Source organism: Pristis pectinata, chromosome 26 (genome assembly GCF_009764475.1).
Source record: "Pristis pectinata isolate sPriPec2 chromosome 26, sPriPec2.1.pri, whole genome shotgun sequence".
Lineage (NCBI taxonomy): Eukaryota > Metazoa > Chordata > Chondrichthyes > Rhinopristiformes > Pristidae > Pristis > Pristis pectinata.
In genome coordinates this window covers 13,437,824-13,461,038 of record NC_067430.1, presented here as the reverse complement: position 1 = coordinate 13,461,038, position 23,215 = coordinate 13,437,824, and the positions used below count along the sequence as shown (strand labels likewise).

At 39.8% G+C, this 23,215-nt stretch overlaps 1 protein-coding gene across 6 annotated transcripts in view; it reads left to right on the top strand.

Annotated features, from left to right (window-relative positions):
* foxj3 (forkhead box J3) overlaps positions 1 to 19,961 on the top strand; it is a 113,113-nt gene extending 93,152 nt beyond the window's left edge. For 3 of the 6 annotated variants that reach the window (XM_052039317.1, XM_052039315.1, XM_052039313.1), the window contains one exon: positions 11,600 to 19,961. In XM_052039317.1, coding sequence (XP_051895277.1) covers positions 11,600 to 11,730 — 131 coding nt within the window. In that variant the 3' untranslated portion in view covers positions 11,731 to 19,961. Of the gene's footprint in view, positions 1 to 11,596 lie in introns of all 6 variants that reach the window. The other 3 variants (XM_052039316.1, XM_052039314.1, XM_052039312.1) reach the window with 1 other exon arrangement.
* Positions 19,962 to 23,215: the final 3,254 nt, after the last annotated feature.

Sequence of the window (23,215 nt, the reverse complement as noted above, 5' to 3'; positions counted from 1 at the left end):
TAATAGATAGTTGTCTCTCTGACTGGAGGCCTGTGACTAGTTGTGTGCCACAGTGATCGGTGCTGGGTCTGTTGTTTATCATCTATGTTAATGGTTTAGATGATAATGTGGTAAACTGGATCAGCAAATTTGCAGATGACACCAAGATTGGGGGCATAGTGGACAGTGAGGAAAGCTATCAAAGCTTGCAGCGTGATCTTGACCAGCTTGGATAATGGGCTGAAAAATGACAAATGGAATTTAATGCAGACAAGTGTGAGGTGTTGCACTTTGGGAGGACAAACCAGGGTAAGACTTGCACGGTGAATGGTAGGGCTCTGAGGTGTGCGGTAGAACAAAAGGACCCTGGGAATACAGGTCAGTAATTCCTTGAAAGTGGGTCACAGGTTGATAGGGTTGTAAAGAGAGCTTTTGGCACATTGGCCTTCATAAATCAGGGCATTGAGTATGGGAGTTGGGATGGTATGCTGAATTTGTACAAGACTTTGAAGCTGGATACAGAGTATTGTGTGCAGTTCTGGTCACTTACCTACAGGAAAGATATCAATAAGCTTGAAAGAGTGCAGAGAAAATTTACAAGGATGTTACCGGGACTTGAGGACCTGAGTTACAGGGAAAGGTTGAATAGGTTAGGACTTTATTCTCTGGAGTGCAGGAGAATGAGGGGAGATCTTATACACTTCTGACGCCAACATAGCATGCCCACAGCTCTTAACCCATACGTCTTTGGAATGTGGAATGCAACGGGAGCACCCTGAGGAAACCCACGCAGACACATGGAGAACATACAAACTCCTTACAGACAGCGGCCGGAATTGAACCCGGGTCACTGGCGCTGTAATAGCGTTATGCTAACCGTTACGCTACCATGCCACCCCTCTACTGCATGCAGGCTTTTTCCCCTCGGGTTGGGTGAGACTAGAACTAGAGGTCGTAGGCTTAGGGTGAAAGGTGAAATATTTAAGGGGAATCTGAGGGGAAACTTCTTCACTCAGGGTGGTGTGAGTGTGGAATGAGCTGCCAGTGGAAGTGGTAGATGCGGGTTCAATTGTAACATTTAAGAGAAGTTTGGATAGGTACATGGATGGGAGGGGTTTGGAGGGATATGTTCTGGGTGCAGGTCAATGGGACTAGGAAGAAGATCAGGTTGGCATGGACTCGATGGGTCAAAGGGCCTGTTTCTGTGCTGTAGTACTCTTATGATTCTAACACATCCATGTGTTATCAGAAAATTTGTTTTAATTTTGTGTTGCATTTTCGTGATGTGTTCTGATTAACACCCTGTTCTAGTCACCCATCATCTTGCTGACCTACATTGTTTTTTGTATAAGCAACACCTTGATTTTAAAATCTACATCATTATCTTCAGGTACTCTATGGCCTTGCCCATTTCTCTCTCCCTATAACTCCCTCTCATACTGGTCTCTTGGTGGTCCTCAAACTGAGTCAGTTTATGTATAGCAGCCCTCCTTTACCTGCCAGGGCCTGAGCTTTGGAGTTCCTCACTAAATCTCTGTCCCTCTGTTCTTTCCTCATTTGAGATGTTCCTGAAACTTGTGACGTTTCCTGTTCTAATAATCCTTGTTTTAATTTAGCTCAGTGTCAGATTTTGTTCATTGAATTTTTTGTAGTAGAAGTGCTAGAAAATGTATTGTTTAAAGACCCTGCTCCAAAGATTGAATGAAATTTAATTCTTGTATGAGGGCTAGAAAGATTTGCATTTAAATAACATTTTAAGAGGCATAGGAGACAAAATTATTGAGTTGTAACAAGCATTTGGTTTAAACGTAGAAATGGGGAATTAAATTCAATTGGGGTAAGTAAAAAAAGAAAATAATAACATATTTTAAGTCTTTTATTTACCTGTTTATGTAATATTGAGCATTGGGAAACCTCAGATCTGTGGAATGCACATCCCACACTATGTGAGAAGACCAGATTTATGGCTTTGGGGCTTGAGCAGCAGATTACATCATTATAGTCCATGAAGTTGAGTGTTTTGTAGGTGGTTTTCTCACAGCTCATGTGAATGCAGGTGCAAGGAAACTGGATCACTGCTAGAAAGGCATTAAACACAAGCAATTTTTTCATAAGGTCTCCCAGGCAGTTTGCACTCCAACCAGCGTTCAATATGGAAGTTGATGTTGGAGAGGATTCCCTTGGGGAATACAGACAGAACGAAGACCACAGCACCGTGTGTGGCTCAGCTGTTCAGGGAGGGAGGAGAAAATTCAAGAGAGCCATAATTATTGGAAATTCTGTAGTTGTTTCTGTGGTTGCAGGAGTGATTCAAGGAGGATATGTGCCAGCTTCAAGGACATCACAGAGAGACTGCAGGTAATTCTGGAGATGATTTGTGGACAACAAAAGGTTGTGATCCATGTAGGTACCAATGATGAAGGTCAAAAATGGAATGAGATCCTGCAAGCAGAGTTTTTAGAGTTGGGAAAGAGATTGAGAAGCAGGATCTCAAAAGTTATAATCTCCTGATTACTCTTTGTGCTTCTCACCACTGAGTAAAGAAAGAAGAGAATAGTACATGTGAATGTGCGGCAAAGGTGAATGTGCGGCAAAGGTGAATGTGCACGATTGAAGGCTTCGGATTTTTGGGACCTTATGGCAAATTCTGGGGAGTGTTGGAACTGTGTAGGTCAGTTTGGTTGCTCCTCAACACAGCAAGAACCAATATCCTCAGAGGCAGATCTGCTTGTGCTGTTGAGGCAGGTTTTAATGAGTTTACAGATCTGAAAATGTAAGGTAAAAAAGTAAATGAGAGATTTTGGAAGGCAGGACAAATAAAGCATGTAAAATTGACAGAAGAGCCTCATGTAAATGTGAGGAGTCTGTGAGCAAATTAGTTGAAAACACTGAAATGTGAAAATATGATGGTGCAACTGTTACAGAAACTTGATTTAAAGAGGGGCAGAAATAGCAACCTATTCTGATTAGGGGCTTTTCAAAAGTAAAGAAGGAATGGCAATATTTGTTCAAGAAATGATCATTGCTAAGAAGAGGGGTGGTGTGTTAGAAAGATCATCAAATAAAGCTAAACGAAGTGGATGAAAATGAAAAACAGCAAAAGGGCAGTCACACTGTTAGTATTATATTATAGACCTCCAAACTGTTCAAGGGGAGTTGATTAAGCAAATTTGCAGGCAAACGCAAATGTGTAAAAGTGTGCCAAAATGGTAAAGTGCTAATGGGAGGTGAAGTGTAGATTTTAGTTAAGCAAGTATTAAATTGAGATAGTTGGTGTTTTATAATTTAAAAAAAATATAGCAGGCAAAGAATTCCTAAATTCAGGAAAAATTTTCTTAGCCAATATGTAGCAAGCCCATCAAAGTTGAGTGGAGTGGTGAAATTCTGCTTTGAGATTTAAGGAATAAGGCTGGCCAGAAGGGAGAGCATTTTTATGTTAGTGATAATTCAGCTAGATTTAGCATAGTTATTTGAAGGGACAAAGATAAAATAGGAGTAAAAGTTCTAACTTGGGGTCTTGCCAATTTTGCTAGACTGAGAAGTGATTTAGCAAAAGTGGACTGGAACCCATTACTTGTTGCTAAGTGTCTGGAGCAAAAAATTTGGGGTAAAGAAGGGCAGTACTATTGTGCAGTACTACTGAATCTAGAGTCCCTTGGGTAACAAGGAAAGGGGTGCAGCAAGGTTGGATAAGGTAAAAAAGGGAAGGTCATGTCATATCATATTTAGAGAACTTGCCACATTAGAAGAATATAGAAAGTCAGGAGTGAAGTTGAGAGAGAAGTAAGGAAGTAAATAGAGGCATGACGTAGTACTGGCGAATAAAATCTAAGAAAACAGATGTTTAATGTGTTCACGAAAAGCAAGAGGATGACAAAGGGAAGAGTAGCAGATTCTAAGGAATCAGGAGCCAAAGGCATAACCTGCGTGTTGAGGTAGGGTTTATGTTTAATGTTTTCCATCTGTCTCTTATAAAAGAGAATGAATCCAATGTTATAGTTAAATATTATATAACATGAAATATTGTACAAGAAAAGCATTGTAAAAGTAGTAGTATTGAGATTATCATCTTTGAAAATGGGTAAATTAGTGGCCCAAATTAAATGTGTCCCGAACTGTTAAGAGAAACATGGGAGAAAATTGCAATCTTTGACCATAATTTTTCAATCATCTCTGCCGATAAGGAGAGGACTGTAATGTACCATACTTAAAAAAAAAAGGAAAGGATAAACGGAGTAATTAGAGGCCAAATGGCTTAACTTCAGTAGTGGAGAAGTTTTTGTAATCATTTGAGGGACAGTATAAGCTTTCGCTTAGATTAATCTCAGGACTGGATTAGTCAGGGGAAAGTCATATCCAACTAACGTGCTTGAATTTTTTGAGGAAGTAACAAAGAAGATCAATAAAAGGATTTTGTTTGATGTTGTCTGAATTTCAGCAAAGCTTTTGACAAGTCCTTTAAGGCAGGCTGGTTAAAACAGAATCCTGTGATCCAAGGTACGGTGGCAAATTGGATTCAAAATCGGCTTGGTGGCAGGAAGCAGAGGATAATGATTGCTTGTTTTTTATGACTGGCAGTTTGTTACCAGTGGAATTCTATGAAGCGCAGAATTTGCTGATTGTTAAATTTTTTAAATGATTTAGACAGAAATGAAGGGACATTAGAAAAGCTTACAGATGGTACAAAATTGGTTGTGTGGCTTTTAGAAGAGGAGGAATTCTTCCATCTTCAAGAAGATATGGATGGTCTGGCCATTTGGGCAGAAATATACCATATATAATTCAATCCAGAGGAGTGTGAAGTAATTTTGAGAGCTATAACAAGGCAAGTGAACTTGTAGTAAACTGTAGATATTGAGGAACATGGAGAAAGAGGAACCTTGAAATGCAGAAAATAAGAATAGGAATAATGTGCTGGAGTTGGGTACAATGCTTAAGCTGCAGAATGAATATATTCAGCTCTGACACAGGAAAGATATGATTGCACAGGAGAGGTTGTAAGGAGATTTATAAGGATGTTGTCAGATCTAAAAAGGTTGAATAGACTAAAATTGTTTTAAAACATAGAACATTGAACACTACAGCACAGTACAGGCCCTTTGGCCCACAATGTTGTGCCGACATTTTATCCTGCTCTAAGATCTATCTAACCCTTCCCTCCCACATAGCCCCCTATTTTTCTATCATGCATGTGTCTATCTAAGAGTCTCTTAAATGTCCCTAATGTATCTGCCCCCACAATCTCTGCCGACAGTGTGTTCCACGCACCCACAACTGTGCTTTTAAAAAAAAACTTAGCCCTGACATCCCCCTTATACCTTCCTCCAATCACCTTAAAATTATGTCCCCTCGTGTTAGCCATTGTTGCACTGGGAAAAAGTCTCTGACTGTCCACTCGTTCTATGCCTCTTATCATCTTGTACTCCTCCATCAAGTCACCTCTCATCCTCCTCCTCTCCAAAGAGAAAAGCCCTAGCTCGCTCAACCTATCCTCATAAGACATGCTCTCCAATCCAGGCAACATCCTGGTAAATCTCCTCTGCAACTTCTCCAAAGCTTCCACATCCTTCCTATAATGAGGCAACCAGAACTGAACACAATACTCCAAGTGTGGTTTGACCAGAGTTCTATAGAGCTGCAACATCACCTCACAGCTCTTGAACTTAATACTCCGACTAATGAAGGCCAATGCACCATACGCCTTCTTAACAACCCTATCGACCTGCGTGGCAACCTTGAGGGATCTATGGACGTGGACCCCAAGATCCCTCTGTTCCTCCACACTGTAAAGAGTCCTGCCATTAACCTTGTATTCTGCCTTCAAATTCAATCTCCCGAAGTGTATCACTTCACACTTATCCAGGTTGAACACCATCTGCCACTTCTCAGCCCAGCTCTGCATTCTATCAAGATCTTGTTGTAATCTACAGCAACCTTCTACACTATCCACAACACTGCCAGCCTTTGTATCATCAGCAAACTTACTAACCCACCCTTCCACATCCTCATCCAAGTCATTTATAAAAATCATAAAGAGCAGCTGTCCCAGAACAGATCCCTGTGGAACACCACTGGTCACCGACCAGGCAGAATACGCTCCATCTACCACCACCCTCTGTCTTCTATGGGCAAGCCAATTCTGAATCCACACAGCAAAGTTTCCCTGGATCCCAAGCCTCCTGACTTTCTGGATAAGCCTTCCATGAGGAACCTTATCAAACACCTTACTACAGTCCATGTACACCACATCCACTGCTCTACCTTCATCAATGTGTTTTGTCACATCCTCAAAGTCACACAGCCATGTTGACTGTCCCTAATCAGCCTGTGCTTCTCTAAATGCCCATATATCCTGTCTCTGAGAATCTTCTCCAGTAATTTGCCCACCACTGAAGTAAGACTCACTTGTCTGTAATTCCCAGGGTTATCCCTACTCCCTTAAACAAAGGAACAACATTTGCCACCCTCCAATTATCTGGCACTACTCCTGTGGCCAGTGAGGATGCAAAGATTGTCACCAAAGGTACAGCAATCTCTTCCCTAGCTTCCCGTAATAACCTTGGATATATCCCATCCGGCCCCAGTGACTTATCAAAAGTTCCAGCACATCCTCCTTCCTCACATCGACATGTCCTAGCATATCAGTCTGACATATGCCATCCTCTCAAATGTCAAGGTCTCTCTCTCTGGTGAATACCGAAGCAAAGTATTCATTAAGGACCTCCCTACCTCTTCTGACTCCAGGCACATGTTTCCTCTTTTATCCCTGATCGGTCCAACCCTCACTCTAGTCATTCTCTTACTCTTCACATACGTGTAGAACGCCTTTGGGTTTTCCTTGATCCTACTTACTAAGGACTTCTTATGCCCCCTTCTAGCTCTCCTAAGTCCATTCTTAAGCTCCCTCCTGGCTACCTTGTAACTCTCCAGAGCCCTGTCTGATCCATGCTTTCTAAACCTTGGGTAAGCTTCTTTCTTCCTCTTGACAAGATATTCTACATCTGCTGTCAACCACGGTTCCTTCACTCTACCATCCTTACCCTGCCTCAATGAGACAAACTTATCCAGAGCCCCATGCAAGTATTCCTTAAACAACCTCCACATTTCGGCTGTGCACTTCCCCAAGAACATCTGTTCCCAATTTACGCTCCCAAGTTCCTGCCTAATAGCATCATAATTCCCCCTCCACCAGTTAAATACTTTCCCATACTGTCTGCTCCTATCCCTCTCCAAGGCTATGGTAAAGGTCAAGGAGTTTTCTTTGGAACACAGGAGGTTGAACGGAGAATTATCTGAAGTGTATAAAATTGAGGGGCCAAGAAAGCATAAATAGGCAGGATCTAATTGCTAAGTGTTCCAAGTAGGGGGCATGGATTTAGAATCATTGGTAGGATTAGAGGGGAGATGAAGAAATATTTTTTCATCCAGAGGGTGATGAGGGTGGGGGGCAGGTGGGGTCTAAAACTCACAGCCTGAAAGGATAATAGAGGTAGAACACTTACTTGAAGAGTAGTGACCAACAGGGCCAAAGATCAAATGCTGTATAGTAGGATTAGGTCAAGTAGCTGGCATGGATGCAATGGGCCAAAAAGCCAAAATGTTGTAATCCTGGCTGACCTGATAATATTATTGTCTTCCATTGTACTTTCTCGGTTGGGTGAGCTTTGGTTTTAACTCAGCAGCCAAAACCTAGACTAATGTTCGGAAGGAGGAATCTACTGTTATGCTGATCTTGGGTCCATTGATATTGGAAGGGGATGACAGGATGCAGGGCATCAGTGAAAATGACCCACTTGAACTTTTAATTCTAAATTTGTTGCCTTTGAAATAGACATCTCTCTCTGACTTTCTGCTTACCTGTGCTGTGGAATTTCAAGATCAGGGCTTTGTTATTCCCTGCTTCAGCCAGTGCTGTTCTATGAGCAGCAGTGAGGAGTAATCTCACCTACAACTGCTTAACGTCTTTTTGGTATTTCCTCCGATTTTTAGCTCACTTCATTGGAAATCATCTAGCTTATGCAGGCTATAGTCACATTGTAGGTTGATGATCTGACTCTTCTGCACAAAGCCTTTCATCATCTGAATCAGAATCAAATTTATTATCACTGACATATGATGTGAAATTTGTTGTTTTGCAGCAGCAGTACAGTGCAAAGACATAAACATCTATAAATTACAAAAATAGTGTAAATAAAAAGGAATAATGAGGTAATGTTCATAGACCATTCAGAAATCTGATGACAGAAGGGAAGAAGCTGTTCCTAAATCATTGAGTGTGGGTCTTCAGGGTCCTGTACCTCCTCCCCAATGGTAGTAACAAGAAGAGGGCATCACCCAGATGGTGAGGGTCCTTAATGATGGATTCCACCATCTTGAGGCACTGCTCTTGAAGATGTCCTCTGGAAGGTACAAGTAATGTGATGGAATAATTTCCATCTGCCTGGATGAGTGCAACTCCAACAACACTTGAAGCTTGACTCAATCCAAGACACAACTGCCCACTGGCTGGCACCCCGTCCACCATCTTAACCAATCACTCCTTCCACAACTGGTGCACGTTCTGCCATCCTTTCATAGGGACTGCAGCTGCTTGCCAAACTTCTTTCACAGCATCTTCCATTCCACCACCTAAAGGTCCTAAATCACACACCAACCTGACATTAAAATGTACAACTGTTCCTACATTGTTGCTAGGTCCAAATCTGAAACTCCCTGCCTGACTACTGTGGGAATTCTTCTTTTTCAAATTCAAGATAGTGACTCACTACCATTTTCTCAAGAGCAGCTAGGGACAAGTAGTAAGTGCTGGCCTGACTAGGGATGTCAGGATCCTGTGAACAAATAAAAAGGATTATGATGATTTAACCTTTACACCAGTGATACGGGAAGAAAACATTTTCTTAAAATTCCATTGCATGCTTTAATCATTTTCTCTTTCTAGCCTTTCAGGAGCCTCCTGTGTAATGTGATATTTTCACTTGCAGTGGAGAAAATGTTCCATGCAAGTTCAGGGTGATAATTTAAAAGACTATCTTGATATCTGCAGTTATGAAACTTTAGCTTTTAGCAGGGTATTTTTCTGAAGTTTTTAAAAGTGCACGGAAGCTAGGAAGCTTTGAGAGACTGAACTTTCATATGTCTGATCAAAGTAATTGTGGAAATCTATAGTAGCTTTTTAAATGGATGAATTTTTGGGGTGGAGGAGAACAATTTTGGCAAGAGGACAAACTGGACAACTCTGAGATCCCGCATGTGCACAACAGGTTAAATGATATCCTATGATACAAAATTCTATGAGTTTAAAAAAAGTCCAATTTTTCCACAGTTATACATTGTGGTGAAATGCTAAAATACTAAGGGACATGTATTTTATAATATGTTTAGATTAAGAGAACTGGTGAATGTTTTTCATACTTTAATAGTTGTAAGCAAATTCCCCAGGAAGATGTTACAGTGGATACTAGAAATGGATTCAAGACTATTTGTATGCAATTCAAGGGATTGGGAGATGTGAGAAGACAGATGGACAAATAAAATCTATTCTTTTGGGCACAATGATATTTCCCAGTTCCTAAATTTAATTTCATAATCACACTCGGTGCTCATTTCACCAATTGGTCAGACTTTCAGGTAGAGCATATCCAATGATATTGATTCTTCCAAGCCACATATTCATTGTGTATGCAATCTCAAAAACAGATGCAGTACAACTTCCTTGTACTTTCTGGCCTAGAATACAAAGTCAGAATCCTACTGTGTTGCCTGTTCCAATGAGCTGGGCTAGAGTGATGGATAGTTCAAACATAAGCCAAAGCACAGGTCACTGGATAATGATTAGAATTGAAAATTCTAAAGGAGAAGGCTTCTATGTTAAGTCACTATTCTTTGTTGAGTTGCTTAATCAAAGGTGGGACAGATGGGATATGATTAGTATCCTTGATATAAGAGCTAATGTTTTATCTTGGTCGGTATTCGCAATCTTGCTGCAAAGTCCCTGTGTGATGCTTACTGCAGTAAGATAGCTTGCCAGCACTTTGATCATGTGGGCATTGAATGAGGCAGTTTTCTCCTATGGAATTCCTCTCAGGAGGGAGAAGAAATAAATTCCATGAGAAAGAAATAAAAATGATGTTGGAAATACTTAGCAGGTCAGGCAGCATCTCTAGAGAACGAAACAGTAAAACTTTCAGGTCCGTGAAGGGTTGTTAACCTGAGGGTTTAACTGTTTCTCTCTCTATAGATGCTGCCTGATCTGAGTATTTCCAGCATTTTGTTTTTCCTGTATCTGCAGTTTCCTTACAGTTAAAACACAGAAAAGTGCAGCACAGGTACATGCTTTTCTAAATATGAACAAGTCCTGTTCCTAAGAATCGTCTCTGCTAATTTCCGTACCACTGATGTACCTCACTGGCTTGTCATTTTGTGGCTCATCCCCGTTGCCTTTCTTAAACAAAAGAACGACATTGGCTATTCTCCAGTCTTCTGGGATCTTGCCCATGGCTAAAGAGGATACAAAGATCTCAGTTAAAGCCCCAGCAATCTCTTACCCTCCCTCCCCCAGTATCCTGGGGTTCATAACATCAGGTCCTAAGCAATCTGACAGCACCACCTTCCTAATATCAACATGCCCTAGAATATCAGCATACCCCTCCCTGATCCTCGCCATCATCCATGTCCTTGGTGAATACAGATGCAAAGTACTGGGTAAGGACCTCACTCACTTCCTCTAGCTCCACACACAAATTCCCTCCTTTTGTCCTTGAGTGGACTGACCCTTTCGCTAGCTACCTCCTTGCTCCTAATATTTGTATAAAATGCCTTGGGGTTCTCCTTAATCCTACATGCCAAGGACGTGTCACCTTTTAGCCTTCCTACTTCTTTAAGTTCTTTCCTGCTTCCTTTTTATTCCTCAAGGGTCTTGTGCAACTTCAGCTTCCTAAATCTTGCATATAGGAGGAGGGATTTTGTTTTTCTATATAAAATAAGAAATAAAATCTAAAGTAAGTTGCTTGCTCTGACAGTTTCTTTTAATGGGCTGAGTATAATCACAGTGTAGAGTCTTCAAGCATAGTGAGCTGCTAATACTAGACTATGAGCATGGTTTGTTGTAAGAATGTACCTGACACATCCCTCCCAAAAACTCGAGCTACAAGGTCAAGCAGAACTTGATGAATAATGCAAGAGTAGTTATAGCTAACTTGGGCATTATGCCACTAAGATTTTTAATGACACCAGGAATTGAGTTTGAACTACTCATTTTCAGCTCGATGAGCTTTTCCTTAGTCACAGCTACCTTGGATGTGCAAGATGAAGTTTGTGCAAAATATCTAATGGCAAACCAGATTTGTGACTTATGATAGGTAATAGATTTAAGTGAATTAATGTATGGTGTGAGTAGACTTGCTGTTGAAATCTGTGATGGGTAGGATTTGAAGGGTTCCTTTACCTGCTGCAAACTGTTGTACCTCTTGCTGTGTAACTCTAGCTGGGTAAAGACATTCAAATTTACAGCATCTGCAATATAATTTGAAAATGTTAAATAGCTGATGTTACACAAACACAAAACTCAGTCCTTCCTTTTGTTTGTGTATTAAACTTTTACTGTGTTTTTGCTCAGCAGGGCACCATGCAGGAATGAACCAGCAACACATGATGTCGCCTTCCAGCTTTCCAATGCACAGACCGATGTCCCAACATCACAACCCTGCAGACGATATCCAGGATGATTTCGACTGGGATTCCATTGTCTAATTTTTCTTTCTAAGGACAAGCCTGTCAATGTGACTCGGATGTTCTTTTAGCTTCTTGCTTATTTGTGTCGGCCATTGCTGGCCACAATCGCTGGACTGCTGCCTGGACACGGCCCCACCACCACTCTGCAAGAGAGCTGTACTTTTTTTTGAGGGGGGTGGGTGGGAAACATGCCCTCTGCTTGCAGTCACTACCGAAATGTGGAGATAGCTGTTGGCCCCTCAGCGGTGGAGCAGCGGTAACAAGCAATGAAGCTTTTTCTAACTCTGAACAGATTTTTTTTTAAATCAAAGGGATGTGTTAAGGGTTGGTGTCTGAGCACTGCTCATCTGAATGATGTGGCTCGGATATGATCTAAGGTTCTGCAAGGATGGTACATTCAGTGCAGTTTCTCTCCTGTGCGTGGTTTTATTTGGAGGAAACACTCCAATAGGAAGAAACGTACATGGATAGGGGATCAGAAAGCTGGCTTCTAGATGGTCTCTCCAAGGAGAAGCCAGGGGTATGGTCAGTAGCTGGGAGGGAAATCTTTTACAAAATGAGTTTCTTTTCAGAGAATTTTGTCTAAATATGGTGCTGCAGAAAAACCTCTCAATTTTTGTTGAAAATCCAGTTGCTGTACCAGGATTAGTATTGAAGACAATACTAGGGTAACTGGGGAAAGTGTTCTAATGCTCCAAAGATTGCATTGCTTTGGCTTGCATTATCTTTGAATCCCCAGCTTTTGTGCACATAACACCAGCTTCCAAGTCTGAACTGTTGGGATTCTCCCCTGAAGTCCCACCTGGATGCTTATTAATAAAGCTACTACATCTCACCACAAAGGTAGCACAAAACTCGGGTTTGCAGGTACTATGTGCCAAGTGTTGATGTGGTTTTAGTCAGAATCCCAGCGATAAATGTCGTTTTGTGATGGCAAAGGAGTCCGTCCCTCTCTTTGACTGGTAGTGGCTATAATCCAGTGAAGTATCCTGAGATGAATGTTCAGCAACTTCTGGCGAGTTTGTGGTCTCCAAGTCGCACACATACTAAAATGCAAAGGAGTGAAGCACAGACTACAGAGCACATGCATGGTGCGATCTTATGAAATGTTAACCATCCCTTTTTGCTTTACCAAAAGTTATATGATCATAGTAGTAGCTAAACTGGTTACTGCCTTCCTCTTTCCTCTGGCCAAGGTGGAAAAGGCTGCAGTGCATCGTATCCCTTTGAGGGGTGCTGCAGGGGAAGTATGTTAACCGATATTGCATTTGTCAGCTTTGCATGTTCAGTGGTGGATAAATGAGAATTTCATTATAGGAATCCCATTCTGCTTTTAATACTTGTGTTGCATCCTTTTTCACTTTTTTGATTTTAATGAATTGGAGCTTTTATATATGCACTTTCTGGAGCCGTGCCTACTTGATTATTTCCATCCCCCTTTTATATATATATAAAAAATCATTACACCATCAAATAGTGCTTTCAGACTGCAATACTGATATATGGATGCACAGCCTTTCTTGGTTTACACTTTCAATTGTGATTCAAGTCAAATCCATGCCTGTATCAAGATTAGGGCAGTAATAACTTATGGAATATGTGCTTCCTAGCAGAACATTTGTTTTTGCTAGTGCATGGTTTTCTTTTGCCTTCCAGCTTCTCTTACTTTCCTATCGTCTCATTTGCAGTTGAGGGATTCAGTGCCCATTTTTAAGCCAGTGACTAAGTGTGTTTTATTATATTTTGTGAGCGTGGTGATCCAGGAGTAAAAGATGTCAATAGACAGGCACACTGTTGCCCCAAATTTGTCATTAGAGGCTGCTGGGAAATTATGGCTATCTAATGGCAGAGGTTTACCTACTGCAAAAGCTTGATTTACTAAATCTTTGTAGATGTATTAGACTTGAGATGGAGGCTGTGTATAGTTCATGAATACCAATACAGTGACTTCGCTCACTGGAGCATTGAACTTAGCAATTTTCTGCCCTGATTCAAGATGAGGAATGGTATGAATCCTGATGTGTACCATAGAGCAGGGATTTAAGGTCATTAATTCTGCCTTCAATATTTTTTTATCCTCTTTAGAAGTGCTATGACTTCTTGGAAGACAGGTTGCAAAAAATTGGTTCAAAGCATTTTGAGTTTAAAATGATTGTGATGAAAGCACCATTTTTAGTTGAATTTTCCTACTCTATAAACAGTGCAGTTACTTCTGCACAAGCCAGGTGAGCTGCAAGAGTGCTGTTCTTTATTTGTACTTAGTTGTAATCTCTGCAATCTTAAGCTCTTCATTTTAGTTTTCTATCTTTCTTTTGGCTGTATTGGAAAATTTCTGACTTGTCAGCAGTGCAGGACGATTCTCTTAGCAAGTCTTTTTGGCTCTTGCTTCAACTTCAGTATTTTCCTGCTGGTTTTCATCTCCGTTCTTATAATCCTGTTCCAGTCGCAAAATAGTGGGAGTTGGGGGCTGATTTGGGGTAGGGTCCTGTTGAAGAGAGAAGCATCAACATACAACTCAAAGGTCAGCCATGGAATTTTTATTTTTTAAATTTTCTTACTGGTTCTCTGCTCTGGACGTTTGCATTGTACTCTTTGGCAATGGGTAATACAAATGGGAAGTATAACCTGCTTTAACTCAGTCAAAGAAGACTTAAACCACTTCAATGCAAGCTAACAAAAGCTTACTGTTCATGGACTTGTAGGTTGTACAGGTCAAGGTTTGTGTGTTATTACTTATATAATCAGGATTCAGCAATTATTGCTAAAATGTTTTGCCTTTTCGCACATGACTACTGAATAAGCAGAAGAAAAAGGGGAAACTCAAATGCTAGAAATGTGCAGCATTTCTACTTAAAGAAGTAGGTTAACGTTCCATTTGCAATCCATCATTAATTTCTTGATCAAGCAATTTCATTCTAATTGTAGGGCTCACTTAACCTCTTTGTTTCATGTGGGCCTTTGCAATGCAGTTGAAACATTTTCTGCTTTTTAACTTCACTTTTATATTGGTACTTAATGAGGTAAACCCAAGCAGTTTGAGTATTAACTGGAGATGTGAAATAAATACATTTCCTTAAGCACAAACAGTGCTCATTTGTTTCTCTTGAGTTGTGTGGCTGAGCTCTTCAGCGAAATTGCGATTTTTATGAAAGCACAGTTTCACTGCCACAAGAAGCCCTCTGGTATCTCTCTAATTGGACCCTGCGGTCAAGATGTTGATAACTAGCAATTGTTATTGCTGTGGGTGTCATTATGTTCTCCCTCAATGTCTTCACATGCACCTCTACTTTGCTTAAAGAATAGTGGATACACTACTGGATAGTGATCAGGAGCAGAAACCCTAGATTTTTTTTTCAGACCCTTCCTCCTCTTACCACCACATGCACACGTACACATCACCTGCTGTCCCCACAGAGATCAGCAAAAACTGGAGGGGGGGGGGTGGTTTGGAGGCATGGTAGTGGTGGAAATGTGTAGTATTAAAACTGGCCATTTCTTAAGCACAACTACAACGAAATATCCTTTTTTTTAAATGTACATTTAAGCCCCAGATAGTGTTTAGCACTTTAGCTTAAAGGGTAAAGTTACTGAGTTTCCATTAAAGGATTAAAACAAAACAAAATGTTGCCAGAATAACGAAATTGTATAAAGCTTGCTGTGCTGTGGCAAGATACACTGAAGTGGAGGACTCAGCTGGTGCACTTTTTGTATTTAAAGTTAATGAAGGTTTTGGGAGGAGGGAAAAGATTGATGTGAATGTTTGCATTACAAAGAACAATAAAAAAAAATCTCCCATTCTTGCTAATAAGTAAGCTAAATTTGTGGTATAAAAATATATTACATGGAACCTGCATCCAACCCTTCTGCTGCTTGATTTTTGTCCTAATATGTCAAGTTTCAGCTACTAACATAATTATTTTTCTTAAAGATGATACTTCGCAGCACAAGGAGATTAGCAGAAAAGTTATCGCTGTACTTTGACCGATTGAGTAGGACTAGAGCTTGAATGGCATCTTCAAGAAAGTTTTATTTTAACAGCGATCAAACAAAATCCTTTGCCAAAGATTCCAAGCTGTGTCCTGATTTGTAAATAAATCAAATTGGAGCATTTGTGCAACTTTTCACAGAATTTATTAATTGCTATTGTGTTTGATAAGCCAAAATTTTGATGATAGGTTTTTATAATAGTGCTATCAATCTACCCAAAATACAATGCAGGAGTAAGCAATGGCACCACCTGGTGACAAGATGTATATCACAGCCCATTTTGCAAGAAAGTAGACGTCAAATTCAGCCCTTGGAGGGATGTGTTAGTATGTTATTGAATAACTGAGGCACTTTTCTTAATTGTCAAGATCTTAACCCCTGAACAAGATATTTGACTATTTTGTATGCAATGTAAATCAGAAATTTGACTTTTAAGATTTTGCATTTGATCTTGGTAGATAATGTTTTGCATGACAGGGCAGGCACAAGTCAGATTTTTAACGTTTGTTTTCGGTTTTTTAATGAAATTTTAGCCCATTTAAATAAAGCCCTGTTTACAGTGTACATGCTTAAAGTTAATTGTTCATTCAGAGTAGATACTTACAATTTTGAAAAGTTCTTAATGTTTATGTCTGTGAATTTGAAGGAGTTTTAGAAAATAATGTTAGAGTCATCTTGCCTGCTCCTGTGAATTGAAGTACTGGATTGTGGCAGGTTGTTTTCAGGTCTTGGCTGACACTGGGTCTGGTGACTTGTATTTGGATGGGTGGATTGTGCAAGATATTTTTTCAACTGCTATTTCTCTCATGGCTGAAGGCAAGATCAGTAAAATTTCCAGGACAAGTTAGTTTACTTGGAATAAAAATTGCCTCAGCAATACCCCTGTGCTATTTTGAGGAAATCTGCCTGGAACTGAAACTAATTAATGATTTGTTTCCTGGTCAGATTTTAGACAATTGGTTCGTATTGGTTCCCTCTCCTTACTGTTTGCTGCTTTTTACAAATCTGAATCTTGACTGGTAAACTTCTTTTCTCTTGTGCATGCCTGAAGCAATTTATTTCTTTCCATTTCCATGGTGCAGCTCTCCATCTCAGCACTGCCTTCTACACTCTCTTAATCGACTGTTCTCTCCCCTTCCTCTGGAACCATTTTGTAATGTAATCAGTTTTGTAGCTTCTGAAAACGTAGCTTTTATGAAGGAAATTGTGGCTTTCTTTAGTAAAATTCTGAATGTCAAATCTGTACTCGGAGAACAGAGTAGAGCTAATGTAAACTCTCATAACTCCACTAAAGTATACACTTAAAATTGGAAAAAATACTGTTGTGTCTTGCTCCTGAGCTCCCTCATTCCTGCATATTGGAACAGTTTTTTTTAAAGAAGTTAATTTTTTTTTATATAGAAGCTGCCAGTTGTCTGGGCAAATTATCTCAACTAATCCTATTTGGATTTTAGATGAAATTACAGAATCAATGACGAGAAGCTTCAAGAGCCCATCTCTGAGAGGAATTGATGTGTTGAATGGCTTATTTTTTTTTCCTTCTTCTAATTTCATTTATCTCCACATCAGTCACCCGGGACCTGCAAAGCAGGTAGGGGTTTTGACCCATTGGATGTGCTTTACCCGCTTTTGGGAGACAAGAGAAACCATCAAGACATTGGGTAGTGCCTGATATCTAATTGTAAGAGTCATGCCATTGGCTGGACTCCCATTGTTTACAAATGTTGGCGTACTTTAAAACCCCAGTTAGTTTGAGTCATTTTTAAATGAAATTGCATTAAAATGACCAATATGTTGTGAATGTTTTTTTAAAATATATATATTTTTGAAATTTAGCTTTTATGAGGAAGACGCCAGCTTACCTGAATACTGCTGGATTGTTTAGTACATCCACTATTTTTAAAAAAAATTAAAGTTGTAGAAGTAATCAAGATCTAGTAGTTTAAAAGTCTGTTGCAAGAAAGAATTGATTAATCCCTCGATCAGTGTGCTTGAGTTACAAAGTAAAGGGCTAAATAAACCCTCTCTACATACATTATAGATCCCCCTGGAAAATAATCAATTTGTTTTGCAGTCTGCGCTGTTAGGAAATTTTTTTATGCATGTAGTGTTACGTTCTTGCTGTTTTAAAAGAGAAAAAAATGCAAATAGTTTCAGAAATATATTTACGGAATCATCTAAGTAGCAGAAGGCGGCAGCACATCAGAGAAATTTTAATGCTGCACTATTTGACGGGCCTGCCATAAAGGGCAGCCTACTTTGTAATACAGTATGTAGGATTATAAATATTACTGACCACCTTTAAAAGGTGCATTCTATTTTTAATAAAACATTAGTAATCATTGAAATTGAAACAGATATATAGTATGTAGGTTAGCCTATACCCTTTTTAAAAAGTTTAATTGACTGTCAATGTAGAATCAGTCTTCCCTTGATAAGGAGTGAGGAAAGAATGCTCCACTATGGTTAGAGGACAGCAATTGTGTCAAAGGCAAGGATGTGGGCTTGTTTATCTAGCAGCAAGCTTCTGAGTCCTGTCACTCGGACTCGCTTGTCTTGGTTGGGTGATTGCAGCCATTCCTCAGGCAACCGGTGGTTTGACAAGCAGTGAGGTCAGAAGGGAGGGAGAATGAGGAAAAAACAAAAACATTTTGGGTTTGATTTCAGGCCGTAACAGAGCAATTGGCAAGGCAAATGAGGCCTTGAGGAAAGCAAGAGGGAGAATAAATTTAAATATAGTAACTTTTCTCAGACTGAGTGTTGCTAAACATATATATGACTTGGGAGAGCCAGTCTGTATGAAAAGCATTTAAAAACAGGTCTTGAATGCAGGAGTGGAAAGGGAGACTCCAAATATTCACTTTCACAGAAGAATGAAGTAAATTTTAAAAGAAAGTGTTTGTGATAATTACCATTAACAGTTGGCAGAATCACTACATTAGTGACTGCTGCTGATGTTGAGCACAGCTTCAACTAGTAGTATGTTGGGGGGGGGGCACTTGTGGAGGGAAGGTGGTAGTTGGTAAAGGGACGTTTGCTGTGTGAATTCAAAAGTAGATTATTCATTTACAGTGCTGTGGATAAAAGCAGGGATCTTATTCCAAGTAAGGCAAACCCCATTCTTCTCATCCCCTACTTTGCACTTGAGTTGAAACATTCAGAAGGTATAAGCAAGGTTGGATTCCTCTGTTCCAAAAATCCTGATGAATATTTTTTGTTTGTATTCTGTTGTACATTTAAATGGGTTTTTGAAAAAAATTGTCCTCTGACACCTCTCTTGTTGAAAACACATCATTCAGAGTTTGAAGTCAACTTGCAGTGTGCTGGAACCCAGCAGTGGTAGCTGTTGTGACGACAGAGGGTCATAATCCCTCTGAGGATTTTTTTCATTTTTGACTGTTGTAAATGTATTTTATTTTTAACTTTGTAGCTGTCTCTGGCAGCATGGACAGATTTCTTGCAGAAACCAAATGATTTTTTTTTAAATCAATTAGAATTTGAATTTGCTGATAATTACACATTAAAGACTTGGACAGAAACTGTTTTCTTCATGAGGTTTTCTTGGAACAGGAGTCTGAACCTCTTTTGGAGTTGGCTTATCTCCCCTTGTATGCACTGCCATTGTCTTATGTGAGAGCTCCCTATGTATTTGCAGTAAAGAGGACACTTTGGCAGTTTTGGAATATAGGCTACAGGCAGGAGGAGAATCGACCTCTTTCCAGCATCACAAAAGCAATGTTGGCTTTTGTGGCACATTAAAACAAAAATGAATAAAAAAAGTGTTGTGGTGTTCATGTGCTTAATTGTAAATATTTGTCTTTGAAATTGTCCTTTTATTTTTTGGGGTGGGAAGGGGGACATGGCAGAGACCAGGGTTTTATTCTATAAAGGAATACAGAGTATTTTGATATTGTGCATTCCAAGGGTGATGTGTACATATCTATGATGTATATAATGATGAAATCATTATCATTTTGTGCAGCACCAGCTCTTCTCTGTACTGCTGTTCTACAGTCAGTGTTTCAGTGTTTGTATTTTTTTGTTACTGCACGTTTTATTAATCCTAGCTGAAAGAAAAATGCACAACTATCCTTTGTATCAGTTTACTGCTGTAAAATACTACCAAATGTCATTAGTTGTTGCTGCCAGTCGTGATATGCATGGATGGCACTTATAATAAATGCTGTAGCTTCAGTTATGTGTTAAGGGCTTCTCTTTTAATGAGATGTTATAATCAAACTTGCAATAGCAGAGACTGCGAGTGTGCGCAAAACTAACTGTGGGTCTGTGTGTACATCTAATACTTTGTGTAACATTGATTTTTACAAGAATTTCAGACTGACAGCTGTGCATAGATAAGCTTGTATTTAAATGTGGCTCTTGACATAAGAAACAAATTTTGCACAGGAAAATTAACGTAAGGGGAATTATTGATCTTCAGAAGGTTTTGAAGGTGAAATATTTTTAAGAGATTAGGCAAGCTACAAGGCTGTGAAACATTGATCTATCATTGCAGGAGTGTTGCGGAGGGGGAATTTGAGGAACTGAGTACACACTCAAGGGTATGTAGCTGGTGATTTCCAAAAATGGGGTGAGTATATATTTTTTTTAAAAAGTATATGGAAAATAAGGATGATGGCCTTGAATGCAACACATAGCCGGGCAGAGGAAGCATTAGTGGAGGTGGATGCAGTAGGGTTTCTGGCAGTGCAAGACCTTGTACAAATAAAAATGAACTTGTAGAACTCAAACTTGGCTCAGCTTTTATGAAGGACAACGTTCATCATTTTGTCTGTAATGGAAGAAGACTAGCCCAAATGAATGTTTATGTGGCTTCATAACTATTTATCCAATGCGAATAGTTGCCAAGGTGCCATTTATCTGTGTATGACTTGCTGCTGTAAAGGCTGTGTGTGCATGTATGCAGGAGTCACTAACACCAAGATTCTGCATTTGCGTTTGTGTAAAGGGCTCACTGCTACACAAACTTCAGACAATCCACTAATGCGTGTCCATGTTGTGTGTATTTGTATGTGGGTTTCAGCAACTCCCACTAAAGTTGCATTGAATAGAGTGGCAGATGATCAAAGGAAGTAAATGTGCTAGTTTGGATTTGGGACTGGAACAAAAGTATACTCACTTACGAAGTGCTTACTCTGGTTTCATGATACTTCACATGAAAATGCTCCAGGGGATAATGTTGAATTCTACATTTCACAGCAACTGGTATTCCATCCATGAGACTTGACAGAGGACATCTGGCAGAATATCTGTGGGAAGCATAAGCCAGTTCCTAATCTATATTCCTTAATGTTCTTTTCCACGCGGAGTTATTGGATAACAAGGGCTCTGGCACGACCAGAGGAAGGAAGGGTCAACTGTTAAGACTATTTGTTACAAGCCAGCTCAGAGAAGTAGCTTATCATTTCAGTATAGAAACATGGTTAAAGGAAAATGTTCATACAGATCATTTTTAATTTCCAGTTCCTGATTGTGTGTGTGTGTGTAGAAATTAGTGTCTTCTGTGTTTCAAGCACAGTTTGAGTTACAATCAGCCCTGAGTTTTGTCACCTCTGAGAGGAGATATCATAGTAAAGAACAGAGAGAGCATTGAAGGTATCCAGCTGGACATAGGACACTTGTCCTCTGATGGATGTGGCATCATCCAAGAGGTCTGTATCAATAACTTCAAGTAGTCTTCTGTTTTATAAATGAGATAAGACAAAGACCTAAAATCTAATCATGTGGGAATCTCAACTCACCCCAGTTGTGTTCTTATCTAAATCTGAACACTCACTTTCCAGCAGGGGTGACAGGCAAGTGATCGGGAGTGAGAATGCTTGTCAGCTTTACTACTGCTACACATTGTCCAACCATTGTCCTCATCGGAATAACTCGCAATCTAGTTGCTTTCCAAAGCAATTGTCTGAGGAAGATCCTTGGAATTTTCTGGACAAAGGGACTCTCCAACAACGTGATGCAGGAAAGGACGAAGGTAAAAGCCCAGTGACCAAACAATGGACAGGAGGAAGTGGAGATGCTTTGTATGTGTAACAGATGCCACCAGAGCCACCACCTAGAACAGCCCTAAATTGGACATCATATGTGTTTTTTTAAAAAAAAGAAAACCTTCATTCCAAGGATAGAAAGCATAGAACAGTAGACATAGGGAGAGCAGTGTAGCTTGAAGTGAGTTGTCCATCATCATGCTATTCACCAAAAGCGGTGATGCTTTCAAAAGCACGGGAGCCTCTTGCTATCTGAAGAACAGAGGATTAAAGATGAATAACCACTAAGCTAGTTGTGGACCAGGAAAGTCAAAGGAAACTTGTGGCTTTCCTGGTCTATGTGGCTCAGTTTCACACAGGCAAAGGAGCTATTGGGAGCTGTTCTCAATTATCAAATGTAATGCAAGCCCTCCCACTGACTGCTATACCCTGTGGTGCAAATGTGTGACAATGTATATCAGTTGTCTTTGTACAAAAATATAACTATTACGGAAGATGGTAAATATGTAGCCCAAATCTGCCTCGCAGAACAATGAAGGTGGTAGTTAAAAAATTTTAAAAAGGTGATTTATGAATGTTTGAAACCACTTTTGTAAGGGATGATGGATAAAGCTTTGAGACAAGTGGATTGGAACTGTTGTTTCTCTACATTTAATTTTCAGGAATTATAGACCTATATCATGTAATACATGGTTTCTGAGAACTTGAATGCGTTCCTCTGGAGACAGGTAAAAATGTTACTACTTATCTAAAAACAGGAGCAGGAAATATTTTTTAAAAAGTGTTTTGTATAAAATTGTGGTCTACATAACTTGCATGGTAATCAATTATTCCATGGATGAATTCAGTGATATTGTAACACACTGTAGTTCTTTTGCCTTCACTGCCAAATCTTGTTTTGGAAGAGCGGAGCCAGTGGATGTTTTGAAGTAGGAAGTCAAGTACACCGGCTGCTCCAGTAAAGTGACCATGATGTTTTTGTATTATAAAGTGCTGTACGTTCACTAACTGTACTAGGTAGTGTAACGATGGGGACAGACTCCTTATGATCTGGACTGGATATCATGCCTTTCTAACATACACTTCTCCAATACTGTTAAAGGCTGATTGAAACATTTGAAACTAAGGTGGCTCTTTTTAAGCTCCTTTATTACATTGACAGAAAAGAAATGTGCAACGTAACAGTCAAAGCAGTTTTCATTCTGTTTAAACTCTACCTTCTCAACAACAATCAATAATTGAAGCATCCTGTGCCTTTCCTGGGTCGGCAGACTTCTTCTCATGTGAGCTTTCTTTCAGACTACAAAGAAGTGACTAGCTGCTAGGTCTTTTATTCGAATCTTTTTAATTCCATCAAGCCCATTGGTTTCCAGCCAAGAGGAGGGCTGATGAGACACTGACCTTCAACAAGCAAGCTGTAACGAAACCAGTTACTTCTCCTCACACCTTAGGATGCAAGTTTTCCAGAGAATGCAGAGACCACAGTCAGTGCAGATCGGTAGTAACAT